General features: G+C 35.8%; 1 protein-coding gene and 1 long non-coding RNA gene across 8 annotated transcripts in view; one reads left to right on the plus strand and one right to left on the minus strand.

Annotated features, from left to right (window-relative positions):
• Nucleotides 1–699: 699 nt before the first annotated feature.
• On the minus strand, nt 700–20,300 carry LOC134470318 (zinc finger protein 345-like). Its single transcript, XM_063252161.1, is given in 6 exon segments — nt 700–2,198; nt 2,200–3,531; nt 5,846–5,901; nt 8,158–8,510; nt 19,080–19,241; nt 19,980–20,300. Coding segments are annotated over 2 exon segments (1,308 nt in total). The 5' UTR covers nt 3,453–3,531; nt 5,846–5,901; nt 8,158–8,510; nt 19,080–19,241; nt 19,980–20,300; the 3' UTR covers nt 700–2,143.
• A 359-nt stretch (nt 20,301–20,659) lies between these two features.
• Nucleotides 20,660–26,735, plus strand: part of LOC106027109 (uncharacterized) — a 45,629-nt gene continuing 39,553 nt past the window's right edge. For 2 of the 7 annotated variants that reach the window (XR_010048470.1, XR_010048473.1), the window contains exon 1: nt 20,660–20,995. This is a non-coding gene — a long non-coding RNA (uncharacterized LOC106027109). Of the gene's footprint in view, nt 20,996–25,246; nt 25,412–26,735 lie in introns of all 7 variants that reach the window. The other 5 variants (XR_010048467.1, XR_010048468.1, XR_010048469.1 and 2 more) reach the window with 4 other exon arrangements.

Here is a 26,735-nt window from a genome sequence, read left to right on the forward strand (position 1 = left end):
ATGATAGTAAGGTATGATAGCCAAAAATTCAGTGCTACCCTAGGCAACTAATCAAGACTTTGTCTCAAAAAATAAAAAGGGTTAAAGATATAACTTTGTGGGGAGTCCTCCACTCAATCTCAAGTATTTTAAAAATAATATTTGGTTTTTCTTTTAACCAAAGGATGGTGCAGATGGCACTGAGTTAACGTTCAGGTGTTTTTGGTTTTTTTAGGGCCTGGTCTTGCTAGGTAGTTTAGGGTGGCCTTGAACTCACATATAGCCTAAACTGGAACTCACAGCAATCCTGTCTCTTGATTGTCAGGATTACAGGTGTATGCTATGCCACCATATCTGGCAATATCCTGAGTTTTATGTAGGGGTTATAATAGCTTTATTTTTATTTTCACCATGATATGAATTTTATTATACTTTTATCTCAGGTTTTTCTTCAGGGTCAATTATTCTTTTTTTTCTTTTTGGTGCCAGGAATCAAACTCAAGACCTCACACTTGCCAGGCAAATGCTGTGCCACTGAGTTATATGCCCAGGCCAGGGTGAATTATTCTTATTCAATAAGGAATAAATTATGATCAAACTTAATAAATGGGGATCAAATTCATTTACATGATTGTTTTTCTCTATTATGAGATATTTATTATTGAGTAAGTTATGGGTCATATTTAAAAGTTTTCCATAAATGATAACAATTATGATGGCTAATATTAACCAAGCATTTATTATGTATTAGGCACAATTACAGAATTCACATAACAAAGCTCTGAAGTACTTTAGCCATGCCCACATAATGTGTGCCATATATGCATCCAAAAGAATCTGGAAGCTTAAATTGGTTAACAGGAACTGAAGTCAGGAATGGTCACAGGGAAGCACAGCTTGATCTGTAATGTATACATCTTTTACAAGCAGAAGAAATCCACACATTCTCTTTGAAATAAATGATAAATATTGCAAACACATTAGAAAGGCGGCATTAAGGTAACTGTTTATACTGGCAAAATTTCAATTTTTGACAAGACAGCATTTTGATAAATATGAGTAAATAATAAAGAAAATAAAATGGTGACAATATAGTTACATACAATGAATATTAAAGACTGTTCATAGTATAGCATAATCACATTTTGTTTAAAAACAATGCAATAAGGATTTGCTCAAAAATTTGACAGTACTTATCTGCAATAAGACTACAGATAACTGTATTTTCTTGTTGCTCTTATCTACATGTTCACGGGGGAAAGTTTTTGAAAAATCAGGAGTATGATTTTTATAAAAAGAAAATAAAAATTCTCCAAATTAAAAGGTACAGATCCATCTAAAAGTAAAAGTTATCTAACATAAACAGAATGAGACATAAATACAAGTACACAAGTTTTTAAAAAAAACAAACACTGACTTGATAGCCAATATTTATATAAATAAAAATGTAACATCAAATACTCACTAAAAAACAACATGAAAATAGTGAATAAATGGTTTTAGGAAGAGAATTGAGAGAAGGAAAAAGATAAATTTAAACTTTCAATAATAAAACCATTGTGAGACGGATTTTAATTCTGTATAATACACATTAGAAAGCTGACACAGAAGGACTGGAAATTCAAGGCTAGGCTGGGCAACATAACAAGTTCAAGGCCAGGACTACATAATGAGACCCTGTGTCAACCCAATACACATAAAGACATTTTTAAAAATGAAAATAATAAATTTAGCCAAAAATGTTTTTCAATGTTTAAAATAAAGGCAAAATACAATAAACATTTTCCATTTTTAATATTTATTTTGAACTTTCTAAAAGTCATAAGGAAATGAATATAGATAAAGATCTTCCAGTATATATTTTATTCAGGATAGTTTTCTTCTGCATTAATTCTCTTAGGCTAACTATCCTATAAAGCATAAGTCTTGTGTGCCTTGATTTTATTTGTAAGGATTTTCAGCATTATTAATTTTCTTATGTCATGCGTTGAAAGTCCTTCATTATTTAACTTTATTTCACAGACTTTGTATTTCATTGAACTTCTCACCTTTGTGACTTTTCTTATGTTGCTGAAAATCGCCCCTCCACAAATTTTCCATACGTCTTACATTCACAAGGTTTCTCTCCAGTGTGGTATCTCAGATGTTGATATTGAATAACATTCTAGTCACTAGAAAAAGTCTTCCCACATTCCTTACATCCATAGGTTTTCTCATCAGTGTATTCTCTGGTGCCTATTTAGAGAAGAAACACTTCTAAAGGACTTTCTACATTTCTTACATTCATAGGGTTTTTCACCAGAATGAACTAGCTGGTGTTGAATAAGTTTTGAGCCACTACCAAAGGCCTTCCCACATTCTCTACATTGATATGGCTTGTCACCAGTATGAATTCGCTGATGCTGAGTAAGATCTGAGCCACTACTAAATGCCTTACCACATTCTTTACATTCATATGGTTTCTCCCCAGTGTGCATTCTTTGATGCTGAATAAGTTTGGAACCACTTCTAAAGGCTCTGTCACATTCCTTACACTCATAGGGTTTCTCACCAGTGTGAATTCTCTGATGCTGTGTGAGATCTGAGACACTATTAAAAGCTTTCCCACATTCCTTACATATATAAGGTTTCTCACCAGTGTGAATTCTTTGATGTCGAGTAAGGGCTGATCCAAAACCAAAGGCCTTTCCACATTCAATACATACATATGGTTTCTCACCCGTATGAATTCTCTGATGCCGATTAAGGGCTGAACCACTGCTAAATGCCATTCCACATACTTTACATTCATAAGGTTTCTCACCAGTATGAATCCTCCGATGTTGAGTAAGGTTTGAACCACTGCCAAAAGCTTTCCCACAATCTTTACATTTAAAAGGCTTTTCCCCTGTGTGAATTCTGTGATGCCGAGTAAGAGCTGATTCAAAACTAAAGCACTTCCCGCATTCCTTACACTCATAAGGCTTTTCACCACTATGAATTATCTGATGTCGAATAAGACCTGATCCAAAACTAAAGGCTTTCCCACATTCCTTACATTCATATGGTTTCTCACCTGTATGAATTCTCTGGTGGTGAGTAAGGTTTGAGCCACTACCAAAGGCCTTTCCACATTCCTTACATTCATAAGGTTTTTCACCAGTATGAATTCTCTGATGGTATGCAAGGTTAGCACCACTACCAAAGGCCTTGCCACATTCTTTACACTCATAAGGTTTCTCACCAGTATGAATTTGCTGATGTCGTATAAGGACTGATACAAAACTAAAATCCTTCCCACATTCTTTACATTCGAGGAGTTTCTCATCAGTGTGAACTGTCTGATGCTGAGTACTAAAAGTGTCTTCAGGAGTAAATATCATGTGACTGAAAGGTCCTTCCTGAGATCCCTGTTTTCTCTCAAACTGGCTTTTCCATTCCCAATCACCTCTGAAACTTGAACACTCAATGCTGTGTTTTGTAAGTCTTTCCATTATTTCCCATCAGGATGATTCTATTCCATAAATATTCTTTTTCAGAAATAATTTCTTGGTCTGAACCTTGATTCACAGTCTGAAAGAAAATATAAAAGCAAAATTCACTTTTTTAGTGTTTTGGGGAAAATAAAACAGTTACGATATGAAAGACTTAACTGAAATTAATTTTCATAAGAAGTAACTTACACAGTTCTCAAATATAGTTGGGATATTTTGAAAAATAGATGGAGAAAGCAAAATGAATGGAAAAGGTCACACTGGAAAGTAAAAGAGACATTAAGGAAAACAGATTAAATCAAAAGTTCCTAAATAGTCATTTAGAAAAAAAATCCCTGCAGATTTGGGGAGCTTGATAAACACAAAAAAATTTACAAACTCAATTATAGCTTTTCATTTATATCATGAATCTAGTGTCGTATATACTTATAAATGAGAGTAATTATCATGTTCATTATTCAGCAATCAGGAATAGATTTTCAAGTAACAAACAGTATTTATACACAGATTAAAGAAGCTAGAAGAGACAGGTATTACAGATGTAGCAGATGAAAGACTAATGTGCTGAATGAGAAGGGAGACAATGGAGATGGAAGATTCCTGTATAGTTAGGATGAGCTTTTTACATGGCAGCTGATAAAAGTACTATTTTCCTGGGAAAACTAGGCTACCCTTTGGAAGACAAAAGAGAAAGAGCAAAAGTACAGCAGAGTAACTTAGAATACAGTTTTTTAAAGCACAGAAGGGAAAACAGGAGTTCGTGTGATACTACTGGAAGATTGCAAGGAGGAAAACAGATGAATATTCTGAACCACAGCTCTGATTATTTTTTAATAACTGAAATTACACATATGTACACATGTACTTGCATAAAGTAACTACATAGCATTAACTATTATTTTAGACATCTTAAAAAACAGAGAGACCAGGAAATGGATTTAAAGACATTATTAGGACTCTACTTCAAGCCCTAGTAGGAGAAGATATTCCAACACATTTCTTCCTATAACATTCATATATCAAGCTTATCAAAAACAGGATTTAAATATGTTTGCAATTTTTTCTTTCAATCTCAACTGCCCATGGGTAATCAAAGCCAAAATCTTTACTTGGACACTAAAACCTTTCAATAATTCTCAGCCAAAGTGATAGTCTGGCACTGTGGATCCAAGTTCTTTCAGTGACTTCCCACTGTCTTCAGGAGCATACCTGTCATCCTTAAATTGGTCTTAGAAATTTTCAGTAATCTGCATTCTTCCTGTCTCTGAGTCTCTCTCCTTTCTCAACAGTGAGTACAGCTACAGTAGCCTTTTGTTCTTCAAATTTATGAAAATGTACAAATCCATCCTACTCTGATTTGATCTGCTGAAATGTTTTCCAACATCTCCCCTACCCATTCCCTTTACTCTGGGCCTTGCAAGTTTGTTCTGGCTTTCATATAGGTCTTTGCTAAACGGCATGGCCTATTAAAGCATTTCTAGAACACTATGTTAATTATGTATACCCTGTCATTATTTCTCTGAGTGCTTTTCTTTCTTTGAGTACTGTTTTGATAATGGGTAATTTTATCTTTTATAATTGAAAATTTCTGATTCAAATGAACTAATTAGTGTCCAAGTGCTTCAGTAAGATCTAAGATGCATGAAGGAAAAAAATAATGTCTGTTCAGCTTGACCCATGAGCCAGGCACGGTGCTACAAGCCAGTTATCCCAGCACTTGGAAGAAGGCTAAGGCAGGAGGCTCACTGTGAGATCAAGGCCAGTCTTGGCTACAAAGTGAGTCCAAGACCAGCCTGGGCCCAGGCTTAAAAAAATTAAATTAAACTAAATTAGACTATGGCACATACAAAGACTAAAATTTATTGTGATGAATAAATGATTTTCAGATTTATTATCCTTAAAATTAAGCTTTTATCTTTTCCCTTGGTAAAATCCAGGATTTGCACTCATGGGTGTTCTACCACTGAGCCTCCTCTCTTCCGTCTCTCCCCTCTTTCCCTTTCCCCTATTCTTTCCTTCTCTTCCTCTGCCTTCCTTCCTTTTATTTTCTTTCTTTGTACTGGGAATGGGACACTGAACCTTGCACCACGCTACATTTCCAGCTCTTTTAAATTTTCTTTTAAATTTTGAGACTGTCACTAAATTGCAGAGGCTGGACTCAAATTTATGATCCTCCTGGCTCAGCTTCCAGAGTTCTAGAATCACATGAATGTGATATCACACCTAGCTAAGTTTCTGTTTTGTGATAGGGCCTTTCTAAGCTGCCCAGGCATAACTCAAATTTGCAATCCCCTGACTCAATCTCCCATAGTATTGTGATTATAGTTGTGTACCATTACGCCCATTGCAAATGAATTTCTAAAAAGATTGATCTAGAAAAAGGTCATACTTACTCTGAAAAAGGACAGATAGATCACATAGAATTACTACCACACTTTCTGTCATTTCACTGAAAAGAATGAAAAGGAATTTTTAGAAAGGAACAAACCCACCAAGTCAGAGAATTAAACAGTAAATGGCATAAAAAAATCACAAGCTAGAAAACATAAAGATGAATAATGACTACCCTAAAGAAAAGAAAACCTAAATCAAAAGTAATAAAAAGTCAGAAGCCGACAATTAATGCCCAAAAAGCCTAGAATGACTTATGAAGTGGGGTCACTAACTACCTATGAAATTCTACAAATTACTATATACATGGTTACATAAACTTCTTAGTGCCTATAGTAAAATACAAACAGATCATATACTTGTACATACATATGCACTTAAATGTTCAATGTGGTATTATTCACAACAGCCAAAGCATGAAGGTTATGGAAACTTAAATATACAGTATTCAATGAATAAACTGTCATAGTTGGGCATGGTGACACATGCCTGTAGTCCCAGGATTCTGAGCAGCTAAGATAGAAGGATTGCAAGTTTTGAGTCCAGTATATGTAACTTAATGAAACCAAAAACAAACAGGAAAAATTTCTAAGAACACTTCATAAAGAATGAAGAAATGAAAAACAGGAAAGAAAACTAGAAGCTCAAAAGAAGTCCTACATATAACGAGGAAGAATATTTATTCCCCCCCCCCAAGTCATCCTAGTAAGTTTTACTACTGATCTACATCATATTCCCAGTCCAGCTTTTTTTTTCCCAGTCCAGCTTTTTAAAACACAATTTAAAAACTAACTTAAAGTCAGGCATGGTATTTTAAGCATTACACATTTCATCCCAACAATCTAGGAGGCTGAAGTAGAATTGCAAATTCAAGTTGAGCTCAGGCCTAGCAATTTAGCAATCCAGACTCTGTTTCAAAATCAACTAACTAAATACAAATAGCTGGAGATGTAGCTCAATGTGAAGACCGAGTTCAATTCCCACTAGTGCAAAATATATATTTAATATATCTAACCTATGGTACAAGACAGCAACACAGTAAACTAGATGGAGAATATTCATTGTTTTATCCATGTGGTCACTTGGCTAAATAGAGACTATGGTTTCCTGCCTCTGCCCAGAATTACAAAAGGGCATTTTATGGCACAGTGCTACCCTGGGAATAGATCAGAATTCCAAACTTATTTTATACTGGAAAGATTTGGAATTCATTACTATTACTATAAGTGACAAAACTTGGTATCACAAATAGCAGGACAACATGACATTATGTATCTCCTGATACAATGCAGTAAGTCGCTTATATGGTATATTTGCTAACAATACTTAATCTGAATCTCAGCCTCCTCTCCACAAGAAAGCCATTAGATAAACTGAGATTCTTGTATGGGACAATTATCCTGGATTCTCCAACAAAGTCAAGGTCAGATAACACAAAAAACTGGGAGATAATCCAGATTTTAAAACCATTAATGTATGTTAATTTTCTTAGGTTTAAAATATGTTGTATTTTACCTTTTCTTTTCTTGGACCTGGGATAGAAACCCAGGTCCATGCAGATACTTGGCAAGTACTCCTACTTCTGAGCTACAACCCCAGCCTTAAATATGTTCTTAATACTTAGGATATATGTTTTAACACATTCATGATGGGGCCATAATTCATATGTCTTGCTATCAGGTGACCTAAATCACTAATGGTATATACATCTCTGTCCAACTGAATGGCTTAATAATTTTCTTTGATAAAAGTGGCTAGATCTGTTTGTAAGACTAGTGGTTCAAGCCAGGGTGGAACATGTTAAAAGTATTAAGGGTAAGATGTCAGGATATTCCCAACTCAATTTGAAATGGTTAGGAGAAAAATGTTTCTTTCTATATATTTAGACATATAAAGCAGTGTGCCAAAATTCTGACAATTGCTCAATTTAGTGAGTCTGAATGTTTGTGTTCCTCATAAAATATTGAAACCTCACCATTAATGTGATACTATTAATGTGATACTATTCCACAGAGTCACTGGAAACTAATCAAGTCACAAGCCGAGACTCCTCATCGGTGTAATCTGAGCCCTTGTGAAAGAAGCCCCAAAAAGCTGTCACATCCCTTTTATGATGTGATGACACAGGGAAAAGGTACAACCTATGGATCTGAGAGAAGGTCTTCACTGGATATTGAATTTTCTGGCATCTTGATCATAGACTTTCTAGCCTCCAGAACTAGGAGAAACTAGTTTCTGTTGTTTACAAGCTACTCAGTTTATGACACTTTATTAAAATGGCCCAAATAAACCAAGACAAGGCTACTCCAAGTACCTGGAATATTCTTTTAATTTTTCTGCATGTTTTGAAATTTTTCAAAGAAAACAGAAAATACGTATTGTTTTAAAAGTAACATCCAAGTATATTTTCCAGAACTCCAGGAGAGAATCACTGCATTTGGTAGGTAAATTTGATATCCAGCATATGGAATAAAAATTATTCACATTATATTTTTTTGGCCAGGCTTAGTGGTGCACACCTATAATCCCAGTTCTCTGGGAAACTGAGGCAGGAGGCTAACAAGTTCAAGCGTAGCCTGGACAACTTAGTGAGACTCTCTCTAAAAATTAAAATAAAAATGCTTGAGATGTAGCTCAGTGTGAAGGCCTCGAGTTCAATCCAGAATACTGCAAAAAAGAAAAAGAGAGAGATTTATTTTTATTAGTTTCTAGAACAGTGGGGTCAAAGAAAAGCCCCTAAAAGATTTTAAAATGAAAAAATTGGGAAGGGGGAGTAAACACAAGACCAGGAATGAAAATGAATTTGGAGTTTTGAACAAAATTGTAAGACAGAACTCAGAGATTCAAACTTCTGAGGGAAACCATTTTCAATGTACAGTTGTAAATCCTACCAAAGAACCTGTGTGACCATTTTAAAAGTAAGTCCTTTTCGGATACTCTAGAATCCACAGAGCCCAATTCTCCTTTATCTTTCCTATATGCAACTTCTGTTAAGAGGGAATAAGCACTAAGGATGTAGGTCAGTGGTTGAGCATCTGCCTGGCATGCAGGAGGCCATGAATTGGATGCCTATCAACACACACACACACACACAAACACACACACACACACACACACACACACACACACACACACACAATTTTCTCTCTCTCTCTCCTCTCTTCTCTCTCTCTCTCTCTTTCCCCTCCCCAAACAATAGGAAAACAAAAAGACATGGAATCCAGAAAATAAAGAACATAATGAAAAAGTCTGCAGAATTTTTAAAAGCAAATTTTAGAATAATAACAAGCAGTTGCAAGAGCAAACAAAGAATTATAGGAGAGCTATCTCCAAACACAGGAAACTAATAGAACATATGAGAAAAAGATATTCTATCAGACTTTGAATGCAACTCATTGATTTATGGCTTACCAGGGGCCACTTTCCCTTTTTTTTAAGAAAAGGTAATATTAATTACATGGAAAACAAAGTTGAACAATGATGTTGCCATGATTCCTAGCTCAATTATGAATACAATCCATTATAAGGAAGTTAGTCACACAAGATACTTACAAAATTACTGCTAAAAACTGCGTCTAAAATATAAAGATATTCCTTAGATTAATAAAAAATTAAATGATCCCAGATAAAAAATGCAATTAAATAGACAGGAAGACATCTGTTGCATGGTAAGGTGCCATGTTCTTTTCCCAGGTTCCTAGAGCTTGTTCCTCATTCAGAGCTTCCATAATTCTTAGAATCTACTAAGTGATGGAAATGTCCTTGTTGTTAGACCATACCTGACTTTATGCTGAGATGATTCAGAGTGGAATCTGAGATAGCTTAAGAATTAGGATAGTAGTTACCAATGACTCTCAGCCTAATCTCTGAGGACTACAGTAGATACTGACTTGGATGTGGCCAATTATTAAGAAATTATGCCCATATAATCAATCTCCAATAAAAATTTTAGATCCTGAAGCTCAGGGGACATAATGATACACTAAAAGAGTGACACGCTCTGATTCCACAGGAAAGTGCATAAAAGCTGTGTTTGGAGCTGTGTTTGGCTGCTCCTGATCAGTATCCTCATTCATTAACAATAATTTTAAATACAGTTCTGTCTTGAGCTGTGTAACTCATTCTCATAAATTACCAAGTGATAGGCAGCCACTTGGTCAGAGGTACTGGCAGATTTTAGGGGGACCATGTGGGCACTTAAACCCATGTGGTCTTACACTAACTCTGGATAGTTAGTGCCAGAATTGAATTACAATTAGTATTGCAGCACAGTAACATTTCATGTTCATGGATTGAAAAACTTAATATGTACTGTTAATATAGCAATGCTCACCAAGTGCTCATTGATTTATGGATTCAATGCAATCTATCAAATTTTCATTACTTGATGGAGAATTGATAAAGCCCAGTCCTCAAATTCATGAAACTGCAAACTTTTACTTTATTCCATAAAAAGTTAGTTAAAAATAGATTACAACCTAAACAGAAGAACTAAATTATAAACTCTTTCAAGAAAATACATGACCTGGCATTTGGCAACAGATTCTTATATTTGATACTAAATGTATAAGTAATGGAAAAAAATACATGAATTTGGATTCATTAAAGTTAAATGTTTTATACTTTAGACATTTTTTGTACATAGCACAACCTTTTAAAACTATAGGGCTGGTGGTTGTACATTTTGAACACACTAAATGCCACTAAATTATACTTTATCTATTTTATTTATTCATCTATCTATCTGAAGTACTGGATATTGAACCCAGGGTTCATTCTGAGCTACGTCTCCACCATCCTGCTCTAATTTTGATGAAATCTTGTTAAGTTGCTGATTTTCTCAGCCTAACACTGAACTTGCCATCTTCCTGTTTCAGTTTTCTGTAGTACTAAGATTACAGTTGTATGTTACCACGTTTTCTGTGCAGCATACTTTTAAATGGTTCATTGTATATTATATGAAACTCACTAAATAAATTTTTTGAAAAGAGTAAGGAGCCAAAGATAACTTGGATGGAAAGATGCTCAGTTTTGCTGGTAATTGTAACATTGAAAGCCACAATCATCATGACAAATCACTTAGTATATTAGATAAGTGTAAAAATGATGATTCCAATTGTTTGTAGAAGTACAAGCAATAAGAAAACATACTATTTGATGTATAAATTTACATATTCATTTAAAAGGGCTTGACATACTTCAGGTTAACATCAATATTCCTTAGAGACCCACCAATTCCACTGCTAGGAAACCAATGTAGCAGTTTAGTCCTCAGGAACATCCACCTCAATACTTTTTATTAAAAGTAAAAGCTAGAAATTCAATTTCTGCAAAATTTGTACGGATAAAATACTCTGTCATATAGTTATAATGGTTATTAAATGAAAAGCCTACAGCAACGAAAAATTTAAAACATCTATCCATCAAAAGAATATTGCACAAAAGTCAATAAAATAATATATACTTTATGACTAAATTTATATAAAGTTCAAAGCAGGCAAAACTAAAATATGCTTTAGGGAATCAAACAATGTTAATGAAAAATTTGTAATAGAAAAATGATTTTTATAAGTCTGCTTTATGGTTACACCTCAAAGGTAAGTGAAAGATATTAACTGATTTGAGCATGCAGAAGGCTCTGAGGTACTAGCAATATTGCATTATTTTAAACTTCACGATGGCAGCAGCACCAGCACCTAGCAGCTTTTTCTGGAAGTTTTACAGCAAATACTTCTGATAAGACACTTTGAGCTAAACTTGAGGGTAGATTTCTGTGAAATTCTAGAAGGCAGATTTCCTGAAAATTCCTCTCATATAGCATGGAAGTCATGGACGTATAGAGCTGACATCTGACAGTCAGTTTTGCACCTCAAGCATCTGACTCACCTCACACTACTTTTAAACTACCACTGGAGTGTTAGTTACTCTGCTACTCAGTGAACCAGTTACACCTTTTCCAAAAATATCTGGATCTTAGTCCTAGGACAGCCTTTTTCCTGGCTGCTGTAGCCCAGCTCTTAGGAGTAGTGGGTGTTCTTATGTCTGTTGTTCCTATGGAATTTAGAGTTTTTGTTCTAGCCAATCTACAAAAGCTCTACACTTGCATGACTCTCAGACTAAATGCTTCAAATTTTGTGTCTGAGGTTACTCATTTTTAACAAGACGCTCCTTCTCAGGGCCCTAAGTGCAGTTTTGGCATTGGAAAGTGAGCACCTACTTAAATTTTGAGCTCTGGTTGCTTCACTTGCCACATCAAGTCCCATTCGTGTTGCATTGCTATACCAGCAGAATTTGCTGTGGTTACTATAGTGTATTATAGTTCACAACTTTTTATGTTAAACTTTTCTAGTTTACTGTGTTCTCTGTCTCTTGATTAAATACTGATTACAAAGGAACTGGTACCTGTAGCAGTTTCAGGAAACATGCCTGCAAAATGGAATTTTAGGATGAGTGTTGGATATACCTTTTACATATCCCTTGAATCTTTGTTGCACTGAGGTGTTCTATTCTTCTTAATTCTTTGGGCTTGACAACATTGTAGAGTGACGTCCAAAGGAATTTAAGATACTAGAAATTCATGATATGCAGAAAAATTACAATGAACCCACCTGTGGTTGACTTTGTAGATGCGGTAGCACATTTCAGTAATCCCAGCAGTCTGGGCAGCAGAAACAGCAAGACTGCAAGTGGAAGCCCAGCCTGGACAAACTTAGAGAGACTGACTCAAAGTGGCAGCAGGGGGTACGGGGTGGCAATTTGGGGACAGTGCTCAGTGCAAAGACTCTGGGTTTAGTCCTCAGTACAGGGGGAAGGGGACATGTTCTTTGGTTGCCACATAGTTGCTATACTTGACAGTTAAAGGAACAATAATGATTATAATGTGAGATGAATTCATTTGTGTTCAGAACAAAGAAAAATTGACAAGCTCAGTTCTTTTAACTTGAGAATCAGAACATTTTCATGAAAATCCTAAAGGATATTCTCTTGTCATGTAGTCACAGGGCTGGAATGCTGAAAACTGAATGAATAATTGTTAACATTGCTGAATTATATATAACAGTTGAATTTGTAAGTCTTGACGCATTTTTCATGTGACAGATGAAGAACGGAATCCTAACATGTAGAATTAGGACATTTGGTTGAAACCTAGATGACACTATTAAACCCCTAAGTCACTTGGTCCTCTAGTACCAGTGGACATTATTTGTAATCCAGTATCTGATGTACTAGTTTTTCTCTAATTAAAACCTACATAATATTACCTAGAATAGTACTTATGAGGATATGCTCATTGTCTTCACATCCCACCAGAATCTTTCTGTAGTCCCTACACCAATGACAAGGATCCAATTTGAGTGTAATGCAGGGGAAAGGGATATACTATTACCTAGGAGAAAATAGGTTACTTAGTTTGATATACTAGGGTTTCCTTTTAAAAAATCCCAGATACTCAGTGATCTAAATAACTCACAGTTCTGGAGGCACCAGATCAAAGTGATCAAAGTGTCAGCAGGTTTCATTTATCCTCAGGTCTCTCTCCTTTACCTGTAGATAGGCACTGTCTTGTGGTGTGCTCACATGGTCTTTCCTCTTTTTGGGAGCATTGCTGGTATATTTCTGTGTATCCAAATTTCTTTTCTTATAAGATACCAGTCAGGCTGAGGTTTTACCCCAGTGGTCTCATTTTAACTTACTCATGAGCTTAAAGGCCTCATTTTCAAATGTAGTTACATTCTAAAGCATTAGGGTTTAGGCACTCAAATATGAAATTTGGAGAATTCAATTAATCCTATAATACTCAGCAAAGCAAGAATTGTCACAGTAGAGTGATACTGCTTTAATTGTACCTTTTGTATAATTTTAACTTTGGGAAACGTGTCAATGCTTTACATACTTAATAACTTTGAAAATACAGAAACAAAAAAGTAAAATAGAATACAAGTTTTAAAATTGTTACAAAAGAATACAAACAGAAACAAAGGAACCTAAATGTACCACAAATGATATAACTATCCCATGAAAAAAAACACATCCAATTAAATGTGAACACAGTACTTTTATTATGTACCCTGTCTAAAAATGTAGAAAACTATAAACACATACTCAGCACTACTTAGTGTGCTTGGTTTTAGTATAGCATGGTTGCACTCAAAGGGGTTTTTTCTGTCTTTGTTGCAGTAGTGGGGGTTGAATCAGGGCCTTCACACTGAGCTACAACCCTGGTTCTTGTTTTGTTTTGTTTTGTTTTTGCACAGTCTCCCTAAGTTGCTAAGTTACGCAGACTGGGCACAAAGTTGTGATCTTCCTGTCTCATTATATATTTGTTTTTGTATATTTTAGAATTAAACAAATTTCTAAACATAATGAGGATGAGGCATATTTTTAATCACTAGAGAGAGGAGATACAATGTGAAGTATCTTTAAACTGAAATGAATGTTTAGATCTATGACCTAGATATTGGTTTCTGAATATTCTTTATTGCACAGAAACAGAGATCTTTAGAGAAATAGCTCATGCCAGTTGTTGTTAAAACACCAGTATTTAGAAGTCTGAAACATAATCATGCTAGAAAGTAAGAAAATGATGAAGTAGTCACAGAAACAAATGAAAGGACACGTGGCCCTTAGTTGGCTACTGGGGACCAAATTTGGGATACATTGAGTATCAAACCGAAAAGTACCAGAATATAAACCACCGAGTAAAAATGTATGCATTTATGTTGACATAAATCAATGAGTAAGTAGGGGAGAAGGCTCTTCTTTATCTATTAATGCCAACTTATTAGTACATTTTAAAATAAGAGATTTAACAAAATCCTTTCCATTTTGAAAATATAGTAATAACAGATCTAGACAACAGTCATCAATGGATGCTGAAACCAGTAGGCCATAGCTCAGTGACAAGTCATCACATTGTTTACCAACAAATTATCTACTAGCTACAAATTTACAAGTACCAATTTATAACAGGGAAATATGATAGATATTGCCTCGATCAATTATCAAACTTAACATCTCTAAAAACAGGACATACCAACATAATAAATCCTCTGATTTTATCCACTCAGGACATGATCACTTTTGTAAGACTTCTGCCGCAAAATTTACAACCTAATGTAAGCATGAGGAAACATAAAACAAACACAAAAGAAGAAACATTCTACAGAATATCCTGCTTATCCTTGAGGAAAATGTTAAGGTCATGAAAGAAAGAGACAGCAACTCTTCCAAATTAAAGGAAATTAGAAAGACGTAAATAAATTCAGTGTTTCCTAGACTGGGTGCTGGAAAGTGAGTACGGGAGTGTAAGTTAGACTGCTTTCAAGGGCATTACTGGTATGAACATTTTAAAATATAAATGTTAGGGGCTGGGGATTTAGCTCAGCGGCATAAGCGCCTGCCTTGAAAGCAGGCAGTCGTGAGTTTGATCCCCAGTACCGATAAAAAGGAAAAAGACCAAAAAAAAAAAAAAAAATATATATATATATATATATATATATGTGTGTGTGTATATATATATATATACATATATATATATATATAAATGTTAACGTTTCCTATTTAAGTAACTGTACTGTGATTATATGAGATTACTTTTGTTCTGAGAAAATAATGTACTAAAGTATTAAAGTATAAAATGTCTATACTTTCTTCTCAAATGGTTCAGATAAAATATGTTTTGTATGTATTTATGTATGTAGAGAAAGAAAAAAAATAAGCAAGTGCATGCAGGAATGGTAATGCAAAGAAGCCAAAATATAACCACCAGTGAGTATCAGTACCAGGAATATAGGAATACTGAATACTATTCTTATCAGTTCTGTAATTCTGAAATTTAAATTTTCCAAAAGAAAATATACTCCTAAGTAATTCTCAGATTAAACATAAAACTAAATGGAAATACAAAGTACCTAGAAATGAGTTTAAAAGGAGAATAGAAGATACGATATAAAAGAATAATTAACAGAATTAAATGTATGTAGCTCGGTGGCAAAGTGCCTGCCTGGCAAGCACAAGGCCCTGAGTCAATTCCAGTACCAAAAAATTAAAAAAAATTTTGAACTCAATATTGCAGCAACAAAAAATATAGAAAAGGAAAGAACGAAGATAAAAATAGAATATAAAAGTTGTTCAAAATTATTTTTGTGATGAAAGGAATAAAGAATACAGTAATATTTGAAGAGAAACAAGCTATTTTATCAGATATTAAAAGATTTCAAAAACAAAGAAATCTAAACTTAGTAAAAGCACAAATCAAAGAAATAAGAAAACTAAAATATAAAGGATATGATTTCAGTAATATATCAAGTAGGCAGTGCAAAAGAAAAGAAAGAAAGATTTTGAAAATTATATTAGCATAATATTAGGTAAATGAGGAAAAAAACCTGTATTTAGATTCCTAACACAAACAAAAACAAATTTCACATGGATTTAAATGTTATGTATGTAACAAAATTAAAAACACAATCCTGGGCTGGGGATTTAGCTCAGTGGCCTCAGCACCTGCCTGGCACGTGTGACGTCATGAGTTTGATTTTCAGTAACAACCCACTCCCCACCCCCACCCCCCAAAAAAAACAATCCTGGTTCTAAGGTTCTTTATCATGCAGTTAGGGTACAAAATTTTGATCCTGTGCCAAAAACCAAAAGCCTTTAGTTAAATTTTTTATACTGTAATTGCTATAGAGGTCCCAAGAATAAGAGGCAAAGAAGAAAAGCAGCTAATATTTATGGAACAACTGATGTGTACAAAGTGGTCTACACATTATTTCAGTCTTAACAACATTGAGACAAAGTTATCTCTCTTCTACTGGTAAAAGAACTCCCAAATGGTAGAGATTAGGTTAAAAACAACATCTTTTTGACACTAGAGCCTGAGCTCTTTATACCACATTTCAGGAGAATCACTGTCGGTAAAATACTCTGGGAAATGATTTTTTAATTTTTTTCCCCATGAGCCAATATTTGAAATGAAAGATTGATAGGAACAGATGGGAAAGTTCTAGAGGTAAAAAAAGAAAAGTTCTAGAGGCAGAAATTGCTGGACGGACGATAGTGGGGTAAGTAATACACAGAGACAGACAAAATGTAAAGGGGAAGAAAAGTAAGATCTAAAAAAAAGAGACTTAACTGGATAAAATCTTATTAAAATAACAACATCTGCGTTTAAATCTATAACTTTCAAGTCTTCCATTTCTAAACATATATATGAAGAGGCTAAGAATATGAGAAAATTTTAAGCATCGTACATAAAGGACTGAAACAGATAGGAGAGGAAGGATACCATACTGAAAAATACATTCATCCACCTTTTGTCTTTCTGAGTTACTGTTAGCAGAAAGCAATTAGATCAAAAGTCCAACACTTTGGAGGTTAAAAATATTGACAGAAACTAAACCATGTTTCTTCTCAAATGCAAGCCAAAGTTGAGGAAAGAATCTGAGGCATAAAATGGAAGTCATGTTGTGGTAGATCTAAAATGGGGAATTCTGAAGTATTTTCTTTTATAACCTAGTTGTTCAAGATAGTATACAATTATTACAGTATAAAAGACTGACTTTAGGAAGAGAAGGATGGAGTAGAAGAGAAAAACTCACCATAATATTTAATATAAAAAACCCAAGGTACAATTTTCACTATGATTGACCATTATCTAAAGTGTTTAAATTCCTGACACTCAATAAAAAAGAAATAAATTGTAGAACAGATTCCATCATTCATTTATAGAAAATAAGCAATTCTTTTCCTAAAGTGTGTACACATATTTTGCAACCTCTCTCTCTCTCTCTCTCTCTCTCTCTCTCTCTCTCTATATATATATATATATATATATATATATATATATATATAAAACTACCTGGATTTTAACTAAAGTAGCATTGCATATCAGTGCAGAAAATATCTAATTCTTAATAAATGTTACTATGGTAAATAGATGCAGATACAGAAGAAAAAATGAAATAGAATCTTAACCTACAGAAAGCAATTTCAGATGATATAAAGACCTACATGTTAAAAACAAAAACTAGAAAGCTTTTAGAAGAGAACATAAAATAAAATCCTCATTATCTTAAGGTAGAAGAAAATTTCTTAAGCACTAAACATAGGAAAAGATTTCATTACATTAAAATGCAGAATATCAACAAAAGACAAGATAATAGTGAAATTTGACCTAGGGAAGGAAAAAGTATTTGTTACACATGTAACTGAAAAACCCTAATATACAGAGGATGCATGCATACATATACATATATCTAAATAATTATGTATATATATAAACTGTTGTAATTACATCAGAAAAAAACCTAAATAAAAAGTGGAAAAATATCTCAAGTAGTATTCTGAAAAAGAAGGTATTCTAAAGCCAAGAACTGGTACCCAACTTCATTAATAAGAAATATAAATTAAACATAATAATTTTAGATATCCACCAAATTGGCAAAAATTAAAATATCACAATGCCAAGAGTATATTTCTTGATCTGGTTACTCTGTCTGTGAATCTTTACAATTATTTGTTTGGGAGTTTTGTTTGTCTTTGTTTTTCAGTACTGGGGATCGAACTCATGACCTCGCTTGCCAGACAGTTGTTTATGCCACTGACCTATATCTCCAGCCCTATAATTATTTGTTAAATTACACAAATGGATGTTTTATGTCATTTCTATACCTAATTTGGAAGAAAATGAGCATTCAAATACATATTGTGCATCTCTAAAATATTTTCAAAATTAAATTTAATGGAAAAATTCTTAAATTCTATGAGAAAATATAGGATATGTTGCATGGTCAATTTTATACAAATTCAATTTTTAAAAAAGAATATTTTTATATGAACATGTAATATACTGAAAAGGAAAAATTAAAAAGCATTAGTTGCTAGGGATTTATGTACTACTCCCCCTCCCCCCAAGGCACGCACGCTGGAAAGTGCTCTACCACAAAGCCTCATCCCTTGTCTCCGATATCTATACTCTTGAAATTATTTAAAATGGTGTTTTACTTTTATAATCAGAAAAATTATATATATATATTTTTAAAAAGACAGGATAAAGAAAAATAAAATCACCTGACAATAAGAGCCAATCAAGTGGGGGAGGGGTGGGGAGTGGGAGTTTGGAACTTCTACAATTCTTAAAAAGGGAAGCTACAGAAATCAGGGCAAGAATTGTCAAGAAAAGGAAAGTAAGTCATATTCTGATGAAGATACAGAGGACAAGAGGAAATAACAAGCTACCTTGCAGATGCTTTGTGGATGATGTTCAATTCAACAGCCATTCTTTACTCCTTTCTGGAGGTCTACATCCAAGCATGGCAGAGCTGAGGAAGGAGGAAGAAATCAGGAAACACCAGACTCTTCTAGGAGCACATCATTTCAGACGTCATTCTGGCTAGGCCTCTAGAGCCCAAGTATAGAGAAGTCAGAGAATTCTGCAGCATCATAATCCCTGCGTCTGACCAAAAGCAGGAGAGCTGCACTTCTGGACAAAATCTGATCCTGAACCGACAGATATCATCTGTGGCTCCAGTCACAAAGGGACAAAGACACTCCACACCAAAGTGGCTATATGGACACCTAACCATACAGATTCACTCACATCAAGGAGACATAAAAGTCACAGGCATCCCAAAACTAAACCAAAAACGGCCGCAAAAACACACAAGTGCACATAACACATACCGTCGTCATAGCCGCAGTCTCGCACTTGCATGCCACCCACCTTGTGACACAGCGAAAGCAACACATCGACAGGCACCCTACACCAACAATAGCACACACATAGGGAAATAGCTACAAATCCCAGTTAAGGTTTCCTACACATTCTCCCACTCACCCACACAGTTCGGAAAATGGTCATAATACACAGGAGGCCGAACACTCAAGAAATTTCGCATGTGCAAACATAGTAACATACTCCAGGCACACAAACCCCATTCACACACCTAAGATCATAACCGCAAGAGAAGTCCTCTTCGCTTTAACCGTTCCATACACAGACCCACACAACCCCGACAGACACACAATTAACAGTCCTACACAGTATTCTCACAATTTCCTCATGTCTTCCTGATTCCCCCGCTCCTCTCCCGACTCGCACAGTGGAGTTTCCAAACTCCGCGCTCGGAACTGCCTCACCTACGCCTCCTATTGTAGAGTCAGTCCCACTCTTTTCTACTGCGAACTGATCGAAGCCAGCTCTCACAAAGCACTCAGACAGTCTGCCCAACCCGGCCCATTCTTCCCCACAGGGTCATTCTCCCGGAGCGCCGAACATGGAGGCCGCTGGGAAATGTAGTTCAGAAAGTTACCGTACGCCTACCGTTAAGGTCTAAATTGGAGTCCCATGGTACGGACTGCCGAAGAGGTCAAACTTACTTCTAGCGGAGCTACCCATCACAGCCTTCCGAAAATTTCAGGGGATAAGGTTTCCAAAAAGCAAACAGATTAGGTTTGTCCTCTTGGCTAGGTGTCCTTTAAAACTTACGTCAGACACATTCCCTTTACTTCAAACACACAACCTCTTAGTTCTTTACCATCCGCTGATTCCGTACCTTATCCTTGAGCTATAAATCCCCAGCGTCTATTGTATTCAAAGGTGACTATTACATTGCTTAGTTATTGAGACGGCATCTCGATCAATAGCTCAAGCCGGCTTCGCTGGTCAGGCTGCTATGAAGGCAATTACGATTCTCCAGTTTCCCGAGTGTTAGGATTACCGACTTTCATCACAACGCCCAACTCCGTATTACTCTGTAACCTAGTTTCTCTCGCCTGCTTAGAGTATGTTATGTAAACTATCATTGGTTCAGGATAAATCTAGCGCGGTTGCGGATCCCAGGGTTTGGCCAGGTACACAACTGGCCGCAGGGCCTTCTGGGAAATGCAGTCCAAAACCTCGCCAGGGATCCCGTAGGTGTAGCCAAAGTGGCCTTGGAGGTGCTGTTTCCCAGAGTTGGCCGACGTGACTATACTGACTAAACCCTGAAATCTGCTTGGAATTCCCTTACTCTCAAATTCCGGACACAGTCGTGAGGCTGGCAGCCACAGAGCGTGAAAGCTGAATGAGCGATCGCAACTGTGGGACCTGAGCGTTTGAGAGACCCAAACCGGCTCGGGAATGTGAACAGTCGGCCGCGAATCCAGTCCTCCGAGTGAGTGTGGGCCGAGGAAGGAATGAGTGTGTGTGGGAAACCGCGAGGGGAGTTAGGATGAGAGGGAAGCTATGTCCGAGTAAGATTGATGTGGATGAGCGAGACGTGAGGTCTGCATTATGAATAGTTTTGTGGGGTCGAGACAGTAATGCGGCAGTATGTGCGCGCTGAGCGATTGTGTGGGGAGAGATTGTGTATGAGTCTGTGTGTGAGTGTGTATATTATTGCCTGAGTGTAGATCACTGCAGAGGTGGTTAAAATTGTAACTGTGGAAAAATCTGGACCCTTTTAAAAGGTTTCATTTCCTCTTCAAATTAAATCTAATAAAAAATGTCTTCGTGAAAGATCTTTGAGATGAGCTAACTGATAAAATAATACATCCATAGTAGTTTATATAAAATTTAATATTCAAACATTCGTTGTAGAATAGTATTCAAAATCAGTATTCCTTTTAAACAAGATAATATTTAGTTAAGGAGTGCCTATTTTGGGTTGTGGCCATGAACCTCCCTACAAGCATTTTTTCTTCTGTGCTCTTTAGCAGACCCTTGTTGGGTAAATACTCAGACATGAGATTGTTTCAAAACCAGTAGTATTAGCTACAATTTAAAAAAAATATTTAGAGGACGCTGTATAGGAATGTGATGCTGGAAATCTAGAGCAACGTAGCCACATTTGACTACATAACTTTTGATAGAACTGTGGGGGGACCGGCGGTGGCTGAAAAGATACGAAGTATGAAATATAAATGAACTTTATTTTGAGAATGCGGGGAGAGACCTCCCCCGACTCCGCTAGGGGTGCGCCATCTCCACCCCAGGGTCGTGATCTCTCCGTGGAACACGTGGAGTGAGGCACATAAGTAGCCTTGGTTTGGGGTGGAACCTAAGGGGGGCATTAGGGATGCACAGGTAGCCCATTGGTCTTTGTTTGGCGCCAGAGGTAGATTCCTAAGGGAGGGGAAGATACGAGCTCCTTGGCTTTACCAGCTACAGTGTCCAGCCTGGACTAGAACCCTTTCAACTTTTCTGTGTAATCAACATTTTTAAAGGACTGTCTCTTTTCCCTTTTTGAAATATTTAGAAACTATGCATGGTATAATAGACACAGTTTTGAGATGCAGACTTCAAATAGTCTCCTTTGCTATATGATTGTATATGTAAAGTTATTTACACAAGTTCCTTGTGTATGGGGACACCCTTCGAGAGCCAGCCACTCTATCTCAGTTTAGAGATAGTACTTGAAAATTTTGCATCACTTTCACACAGATGTTCACATCTCCGGGCTGGATGCAGTTGGTTTCCTAGAGAACTGGCATGTGGGACAGGAAACTAAAGGGCTGTCTTCCCTCGCGTGGCATTATCCAGTAGGGTGAAATCCCAGTTAGGACAAAGGCATAAGGGGAAACTGTTAGCCTAGGGTTTCTTTCAGCTTCCCATTTGCCATCAGGGTGCAGCTTTCCTCCACAGTGCCTGTCATAATATTCAGCCTCACCACAGGACCATAAAACCAATACACTGTGGACTGAAACCCTGAGCCTCAATATAGATTATTTTGATATGTATTGACACAGTGATGGAGATCTAAGATAGGCCTCAAAGTGAGGGTCTTTGGTTCTGGTTGTCAAAGGATGTTCAGGCCCTAGACTATATTTTCCTGAGACTACATACCCTGGGCAATTTCCTGTCAGTGTTTGGCCTTTTGAGACCTAAGAGGGATGATGCAAATCCCTGTAGAAAGTTCCTTTATTTGAGGGGGGTCTTAGTATTGTGACAACGAGTCTAAGACGGGTAGAAGCAGATACACTCTGTTGGTCAAGTTCAGGTGTGAGTGAACTGAGTAAGAAGACATTGTGGTGATGGAGTGCTCGTGTGGGTCCATGCACATGGAGATTACTGCAGGTGTATGAAATTGTTTGTTTTTCCTTCTTTCTTTATCAAAGTACTGTGGATGGAATAAAAGGCCTCTAGCATGTTAAGTCATCTCCCTTACTGTTCCTTTCCTGACCTCTGGTATTTGTCTTTGTGGTGTTGCTTTAGTCTTGTACATCATTAATTTTTTTTTCATGTTGGAATGTTGGGTGAGAATTTTCATCTTCTCTGATGTCTTCTGGTGAGTTTTTTGGTACACAGAGAAATTTTGGCACAGTTTTCAAAATGCTATATATATTTAGTCATAGTGTTTCTAGTTTTATTTTCATGGCATGAAATAGATTTTCCTAGTTGGGTGTGGTGATGCTTGGCTGTAATCTCAGCACTTGAGAGACTGAGGCAGGAGGATTGCTGCAAGTTCAAGATCAGCCTGAGCTATAAATTGAGCTCAAGGCCATCCTGAACTGTATAGCGAGACCCTGTCTGAAAAAGACCATAAAAAAAGGAAAGAGATTATTCTTGGAATAATTATCACTAGTGGTTTCTTATGAAAAAGGAAAATAAGCAAGGATAGTTTTTTGGTTTTCTGATCAAATTTAGAAGAACATTTTTAAAATAATTTTACCCCTGGTATAGTTAGGTTTTCTTTGCCTTTTAGAACCTAAATTGGTCAAGGAGGACTCAGACTGTTAGCTCTGAATTCATCTAGTGCCTCCTCTGCAGTTAAAGAATACAGTCAAATTTCTTGCTCATTTTATGAGGTAATGTTATCTAGATACTGAAATCCATTAAAGCATATTTGTATATGTTATTTGTATTAGGCTTCTTGTTGCTGGGACATATACAAGCTAAAAGGGAAATTTTATTTCAGCTCACAGTTTCAGAAATTTCAGTGTAAAGTTTGCTAACTCCAATGCAGGAACATCATAATATGGAAGGTAATGGAATCAAGCTACTTACTTCATGACAGCCACGAATCAAAGTATAAAAAACACCAAGGAGAGATACATCCTCCAAAGGCTGCCCCCACTGACTCAAATTCTAATAGCATTTCACCTATGAACATCAGTGGATTAATCCACAGATGAGTATAGGGACCCCATGATGGAGGCCCTTCTCCAGGAGTTTCAGTCCGTTTAAGTGAACAATTAAGATTAACTAGCACAATATCTCAAAAGAATATGTGTGCAGAAATCCTCAATACAGTACTTGTATCAAATCAGTGACACAGAAATTGGATTATATAACATGACTAAACAGGATTTATCCCAGGAGTGCAAAGATGATGACTCACTATCCAAAAATCAGTTAATGTAATGCGTCATACCATTAGAAAGCACATAATCGTCTCAATAGAGAGAAAAAAAGCTAATACTCCTTCATGATGAAACAAACAAATCCAGTCTAAAAGCGAAGAATAAAAAAATTTCCATAATCTAATGTAAGGCATCTAAGAAAAACCCACAACTAACATATTTAATAGAGAAAGACTTCCCTCTGTCAAAAATAAAACAAAGATGTCTACTTTTGTAATTTCTGTTCAACATTGTACCTGACGTTGATAAGTAGGGCATTCTTGAAGGAATATATGTGTGTATATATAAAATATAATTATATAATATATAAAAAATTTATATAATGTGTGATACATATAAAATTATATGTATATAACTTTTAAAAACAGTACTGCAGCTTGAACTCACTGTCTTCATGCTGAGATATATCCCCACATCATTTTTATAATTTTTTATTTTGAGACAGGGTCTCACTAAATTTCCTAGATGGGTTTACACATCTGATTCTTTTGCCTCAGCCTTCTGAGTGCTACAATTAAAGTTATATGCTAACATGCTCAGCTCATTTTTAATTGAAGTATTTTCTTGGCCAAACTAACTACTCACCAAAGTCCATCTTTACTTCATTCTTAGAATTCAGTTCATCAAAAGATATTTTGCTGCTCAATGTCAATAAAACAGGGGACAGAATGCATGATATGTGGCATAGGGCAGTGCCCAAATAATTCATTCAACAAAATGAAAAACCAGAAATTCAAAGAGCTATGAAAAACAATAGGCAAAATGAATAAGGTTTAGGTTCAGCAAACTTACGCTATTTCTTATTAATGAATTTGAGAGTGATCAGTTGTCTAATGTTTTAAATTAGGATAACAGATTTTAACAGGTGGCTTGAGCATAAAGTTTAGTTATATATGCATACTATATATCATAAAGTTATATATGCATACTATATATCACTATATATCTGGCTATTTATAATGCTTTTGTATCTGCTTTTATTATGCTTAACTTTTCATATTTCTCAGTAAAATATACAAAATACTCATACAGAATATTGCTTAGTATGTTTTTTGTCATCTTAGAGTGAAAAGGAATCAGAGCCATATTCTCACTTTCTTCAAGACTTTATATTGTGTGAAGAGGCTGCAAAGATGATGCAAGAAAGCAGAAAGGAAGAAGAGAATGCCAGGGCCTTGAGATTAATGGGAATTAATAGTGCAGCTTGATTAAATACTCCATGTGCACAGGTCTGTTTGTGCCCCAATATACCCTAGCAAGTCTGTGTATTTCAGTCATACCACTGAATGCATGGTAAATCTAGTCAGGATTACTTAACTTCAAAAACTACCTCTCTATTTTTGTGGTGTAGCCTTTTTGGACACTCTGGGTAAGTATGAGTCAGTAGGTATTATAAAGATATGGGTGTGAAGTGGGAAACAAGACACAGTCATGGAAGAGCAATATATTCAGGAATACTCTATGCAGGTACAGTGGGTTCCCAGATTGGAGAGATCCATTATCCTTGAAATAACCCTGGGAATATAGAACTCCTGGCTTATACAGGTGTAGGAGACATTTATGGGAATCATTATGGCTACATCTCATATTCTGATCCAGATCATGATTTTCATACAACCATTTGGATTGAAACCCCACCCTGCTTTAGTTTGGGGTAGGACCAGGATTTTCTCAGACTCCCTCTGGCTTTCCTACTAAGGAGACAAATGTTCTCCTCATTTGTGCATTTGAAATGTATTAAGGAAAGCTTGTTATGAGTCTTTCCCTTTATCACATTTTCTCAGGACTCTGTTTCACCGAGAAAGAAAAAAAAAAAAACAGCTGGTCAATTACTAGAATCTAAAATCATGGCCTATGTGAACTGGAATTATATGCAAAATTATACCATTTGTATCATATATGAACATTTTATTTTTTTTTTTAAATTTTACCAACATCAGTTTATTTAATTAATTAATTATTTATTTATTTATTTTCTTGGTACCGGGGATCGAACTTAATGACCGCCTGCTTGCAAGGCAGGTGCTTATGCCGCTGAGCTAAATCCCCAGCCCCCCATATATGAACATTTTAATGGTGACCTTTAAACTACTTATATCAGTCATATCATAGTAGTAAATTATGAATGTGAAATAGTCTAGTTTCATCCTTTCTTCACCGAATATTTCCACATCTTTCCATGAGGGCATTCATTCAGTGTCTCCTGTGTCCAGTTCTGACAACGCTGAAGAAGGAAAGTCTGTTTCCATACTTGGAATATTACAGAGTTTTCGCGTCAAAATTGTAATATAGCAAGGTGGAACTGAGTTGTTTGAGGATCACAGTACATAAAAGCTTTTATTATTCCATAGAGTGGGCTGTTTCAATTAGCATGGAAGCTGGTTTTGGTTGGTATCCATTTCACTATGTGGCATCTTGTGATGCTGTTAGAATGCATAAGGGAACACGGAGTTTGCAGAAGCCAAACTCTATCCAGAAAATTAGGAGGGATTAAGATCATTAACAAAACATGAACAAATTGTCAGCTGCTTAGTAGAGTGCCTTAAACCCTAT

Source organism: Cavia porcellus, unplaced genomic scaffold (assembly GCF_034190915.1).
Source record: "Cavia porcellus strain 051 isolate PalLab524CR breed Dunkin Hartley unplaced genomic scaffold, mCavPor4.1 scaffold_7, whole genome shotgun sequence".
NCBI classification, from domain to species: domain Eukaryota; kingdom Metazoa; phylum Chordata; class Mammalia; order Rodentia; family Caviidae; genus Cavia; species Cavia porcellus.